Source organism: Fringilla coelebs, assembly GCF_963513975.1.
Source record: "Fringilla coelebs genome assembly, chromosome: 9".
Lineage (NCBI taxonomy): Eukaryota > Metazoa > Chordata > Aves > Passeriformes > Fringillidae > Fringilla > Fringilla coelebs.
Window position 1 is genome coordinate 15,060,191 of NC_140067.1, and position 5,628 is coordinate 15,065,818.

Sequence of the window (5,628 nt, forward strand, 5' to 3'; positions counted from 1 at the left end):
TATCTCAAGATATGATTAAAGTACAAAAGAGTTCTTCATATAATTTCAAGGACACAATGCATTTAAACTCCAGTCATGAATTGTATCTTTTTTTTTTATGATGAACCCAGTAATCTGATAAAATGTGTGTAGTACAGAACTGTTTGTGTTTCTAGAGGTGTAAGTCAATATTTCTGATTAAATCCTGTGTAACCACATCCAAGGTAAGGTGAAGCTACCAGTTGTTACACAAAAATAAACTTTTTCATATTACGAAACATAAGCAAGTTGGAAGACGGGGGTCAGAAGTCTAAAATAGTTGTGTAATAAACCGTGGCAGTGATGTGCAAAAATGCCTAGGGCCTTCTGTGTATTAAATTATTCATGATCATCACCTCTGTTTCAGGTTATTTGGAAATAGTGGTGCTTGCAGTGCCTGTGGACAGTCCATTCCTGCTAGTGAGCTGGTCATGAGGGCACAGGGCAATGTCTATCATCTTAAGGTGAGGGTTTTTTTCCTGCGTTCTTTCGTTTTTAGCAGCTGATTAGTATTGCCATGCCTCTTTAGTGTAAAACCTGCATCTGCTTATGAATGAAATGCAAAATAATAACTAGAAGAAGGAGTATCTATAATAAAGCTTCGCTTAGTGCGAGTGCGTAGCTTTGTTCCCTCGTAATCGGTAAAACTCTGCTTGAGTTATGTACTGCATAGTCCCAACAGGTAAGACTAATGCCATATTTGGAGATACTAGAAACCAAGCAGTTCCATATCTCAACTGCACTTGCAGTCTCTGAAGTGTAATTTTCAAACCTGCAGCATACTTAATTTGTGCTGTAGTTTCACTTGCTGTCTCTTTCCTTTCCCAGTGTTTTACATGCTCTACCTGCCGGAATCGCCTGGTCCCCGGAGATCGGTTTCACTACATCAATGGCAGTTTATTTTGTGAACATGATAGACCTACAGCTCTCATCAATGGCCATTTGAATTCACTTCAGAGTAATCCACTACTGCCAGACCAGAAGGTGAATACTCCACAATTACTAATAAGCTTTCTTAGAGCTAAATGAAGATCAATTTCTTTTCATTCTAATAGTGGACATTCCCTGCCCCTGCAAAGAGACCTTTAAGTAGCTGAACTTACCTTAAGTTATTTAGGCACAGGGTTTGGGGAGAAAATAGTAACCTTTTAAATATGACATACAGGGTGAGTCAGTTTATTTTGGTTTGGGCACGTGCATCTGTACAGGTGTTGAACTCCTTATGTACAAAGCAAAATGAAGAGCATACATTAATACAAACTTTTAAGAAAGAGAAGTATTTTATTTTATAATCTTGAAATTAAATGCTACAAGAGAGCAGGTTTCAGAGGAAGGAAAATTAGATCCTTTAATATGGAAATAAATGCCTTGTGAAGAGAAAGTTCCTGGACTAAGCTAATGTATTTTATTTTAATATTAAGATTTTAGTTGAGGAAGGATGCTGGGGTACTCTCTCAGAAGTATTTTCTTGCCTGTTTTGTGTGTCATAACTCAGATTTTAAAACCAAAGTGCTATTTACTTACCGTTCCGTAACACTAATATCTCAGCTAGAGATTGTGTATCTCTGTGGTTGATAGTTTTTGTTTCTAGCTAAATGAGTAAATGATGATTGCACAGGTTGTAGAGTGAAGAAGAAGAAAAAAATTTCTGATCAACAGTTGTCTTGTAACTCTGAAACTAGATAGTTTGAGCTGTATTTTAATCTTCTTAATCAGTCCTAAAGCTATGCAAGTGAGTGCATTTTGATAACTGCTGTGCCTAATTTGTAACAATTACTGTCAACCTTGAGTTAAGAGACTGTTCATTCCACCCTGGTCCAGAAAAGAGTGGATGTATGACTCTTGCACATAATTTTATTCACATCATATTTCATACTGATTATGTATTGATGACATTGATTCATTTACTCTTTACAGCGCCACTTGCATGGATATTAAATCTTATTGACCACAGATGAATTTTAATTTCAGATTGGTGATAGATTTTTCCATCAGCTCTGATAGTATATTTGACTTTTTCATCATTAACCCAGGCAATCACACAGCACTGAGTTATTGCAATGAAACAAAAAGTGCACACTTCAGTTGGTAATTCTTTATAGATTTACAATAGGAACTTCATTAATGTCTGTAAGGATCACAAAAAATAACATTTATCTGCAAGTAGGAATTCGGAAGATTAAAAAAAAATCTGGGACAAATGCTAGGCTGATCTATTCTGTAGTGTGCAGTGTATTTTGTAGTGGTTTTAGTCAGTGGAGAAATATGTCTGAGAAAACAGAAACTGTTCTATATTTTACTTTTTTTTTTGTTGTGTTGCTACATTTCAATATCTGTGTTTGCTTTTTTTTTTTATGTGCATAAATTTGCTGATTAATTTTAAGTATTCTTTCAAGTCTTATACAGTGAATGTAATTACATCAAAATAAAGCATGGACCTTTTGTATTTACTTAATTTGTCAATCGAGGTGATGAGAGAATTGAGTACAAAAATGCTACATAGTTAGGCAGAACAAAGATAATTAAGATTGGAAGAGAATGTGCAGCCTCTTCTCAAGGAAGTACAAATACAGTTAAAGATTCATAGATTTATACTGTTGTGAATTTTAATGAAACAAATCTGTAATACAGACTAGCTAGCAGTGATTCTGTTAAATGAATATTTATAGGTATCCCATTTCAAAATATAGGTAAAACCATTCATCTTTATACACTGCAGTAAAAGGTTTACCATTCTGAGAGTGGTTTATCCACTTGTCTTCTACGAATGTAAAGTTTAATGTAACTTCAAATAGGTGTCTAAATTGTCATTTAGTTTTATCAGTTTCTTTCTCTGCCTTAGCAAAACATAAAAATGATTTAGTTGCAATAAAAGCAGCAGACATGATGAGGAACATAGAACATGGCAAAGAGAAGTAAAAGGGACTGGGCTTGCAGGGCTCGTGCCTGTAGCTACCTGGTGGGAGCTGAATGCTGGAGCGGCGAGAGCAGGTTTTTGTTAGCTCCTGTCGCTGGCGGTGGCATTGCTGCAGCCAGGGCTGAGGCACATGAGCAGCTGTTGGGGAGAAGGTCGAGGGGACATGAGCTTGAGGGGTTTTTCCTTTATAATACAGTATCTCTAGAAATTGTTCTGACTTCTGTTTTTCAAAGGGAATTGCAGAGCACCGTAACTCCAGAAAACAAACACAGTTAAAGAGATAAGTTGACAATTCATGTATGTGTCAAGTTTCTGGAACTTTGGGAGCTACAGGGGCAGTTGCTAAGAGAGTTATATTTTGTAATATATTTTTTATATTTTATATTTTTAATTAGTTTTATATTTTGCTTTTTTAACAGTCTAAAGATTTTAACATCAGAGATGTTTTACAGGAAGCTGCATGTTTTAGGGCCACTGATTAAAATATTCTTCCACTGTAACACAGTTGGCTGTAACAGATACTTTTTATTAAGCATTACAGATCCATCATTTTCCATGTTATTCTATCACTAGATATTACAGAGATAGCAGAATATCCACAGATTTGGTTTTTTTTTTTTTTAATTTAACCAAAGAGATTGAGACACTCCCAGCATTAAAACACATTTTTGTTATGCATTGAAGGTGACAGTGATGAACTTACTCTTGTCTCACTGCAGTTTACAGGTGACCAGTGCAGGCAGGAAAGGTTGCATGGCCTAACTTGGTTTAAAAACTTGGTTGTTTTTTTTTTTTTAAGGAGACAAATGCAGGGATGTTTGCCATTCCTGCCTTTTGCCTCCCCGAGGCAATTCACACATGTAAATTATAACTTCCCATCACTTGCCCTGTAGTTTAAAAAACTCTGTTTTCTCTAAACTCAATACTGCTTGCCTGCTGAGTGCAGACTTAGTTTGTGATGTCCTGTGTGCCATTTCATTTGAAGGGGCTGTGTTGTCAAGAATTCTGTTTTTTTTGTACTGGTAGTATTCCTGTAGTATTTCTTGTTTGCAACAGTATTACCACCTACTGAAAGTGTACATTTTCTGCTGGTTGCAGTGTTTGTAACAAATGTTTGTCTTCAGCTTCTATACTTTTACTTTTAAATAAAGTATGAGTTACATTACATCTCTTAGAGAAGATCTTAAAAATCTTCTAGTTTACATATCACTCAACAATTCCCTTGTAGTTACATAATTGGTGTTGTCTGTGTCCATAGTAGAAGATATTTGATGCTCATTTATTAAATATGCTTGCTGGCTGCTCCCTAATCTTTGTTCTGGACAGACAAATTACCTTTCTCACACTGAGCTTTGGCTCTGGGGAATTAAACCTCCAAGCTTCTACTACTTTAATTAGCTTGAAAGTGGGGGGTTGCAGTTACTAATAGACCTCAGGCTTTTAGTAACTTAGAGAAAGGGTGAGAAAAGAACTTCCTGGGAAGCGCAAAATGTCATTTAAAAGCCATAAAAATCTAATATATATTATTTCATTTTGGTAATTGCAAACAGATTGTATTTGAAGACTATGGATGATCATTCCTATTTTATCCATGAAAGTTTAGATTTTTTATTGAGTTAGACACTTTTAATTATCACAATTCATTAACGCCAGTATGAAAGCACATGTTTGACTTCATATATTAAAATGTTTATGTAACATTAACTAACGTACCAGATGAGGAATTTAAATGGGAGGGGGGAATCCTGAAATATCTATATTTAGCTCTTGTGCAATGCAGCATATTAACCAAAGTTGCCTTGGGAGGATATTGGCTGTACTTCATGTTTGCTTTACACACTATTTCTTCCAATTACAAGATCATATTACTCGCTTCTTCAAAGGCATGGCATAATGGTTCTTCCCTTTCAAACGGGGCCCAGAAAAACCACCTTATTCACTGTATGATTTGTTAACAGAAAGTACATATTTCTTGTTGTAGTTTTTTTTTTTTTTGTGTCTGCTTTCTTTAGTAGTGAAACTGTGAAAAATGCTTGCTTTTTGCTGTTTAAAGTTGAAACGCTAGCAGTATGAATGGACAGTGTAGAAAGCCTCAATCAAGTCACAGTTAGAAAGCAGTCTAATAAAAAAGAGATTAGTGAACGGGGAAGAACAAAAGCAGTCATGTTGTAGTTTCCTATCTCAAATTTAGCTAAGATACCCATTTTTATTTCTTACAGGTCTGCTAAAAGGTCAGAGTAATGCAGAATGCGTGCCTTCATCTCAAATTTTGTTCATCACAGATGGATCCCATGTCTCCAAGTAGACAAGTCACCTTTGTAGCTAGCATCAATGCCAGCTCCATACCATTGCACCTTCTTTATTCTTGATTGCCCTTCCCACATTTATTGGTGTATTAAAATGACTGAATATGAACATTAAGGACTCCATGAACCTGGGCTAATGGGAGACTGTAGAGAAAATGAAAAAGATCCACCGGAGGACATCTTGGGGGGGGTGGGTGGGGAAGATGACTAATGAAGCTAATTAAAAGAAGCATTGAAATCTGCTTTCTACCCTCATTAACAATTAGCAGGGCACTGGCCAGTTTGTACCCTGTGTTTTACCTTAACAACATTCTATTTGCTCTTTGTATATTTAAGTGTTGTAAGGAAATGTGTTTCAATCAAACTGAACATGAGATAAAGATGTGG

At 35.8% G+C, this 5,628-nt stretch overlaps 1 protein-coding gene across 2 annotated transcripts in view; it reads left to right on the top strand.

The window, feature by feature from the left end:
- The window catches only part of LMO4 (LIM domain only 4), a 15,445-nt gene extending 10,032 nt beyond the window's left edge, over positions 1-5,413 (top strand). The window contains exons 3-5 of one of the 2 annotated variants that reach the window (XM_084211351.1): positions 386-482; positions 847-1,002; positions 5,155-5,413. In XM_084211351.1, the coding sequence (XP_084067477.1) occupies positions 386-482; positions 847-1,002; positions 5,155-5,163 (262 nt within the window). In that variant the 3' untranslated portion in view covers positions 5,164-5,413. Of the gene's footprint in view, positions 1-385; positions 483-846; positions 1,063-5,154 lie in introns of those variants that run through there. The other variant, XM_084211350.1, reaches the window with a different exon arrangement.
- Positions 5,414-5,628: the final 215 nt, after the last annotated feature.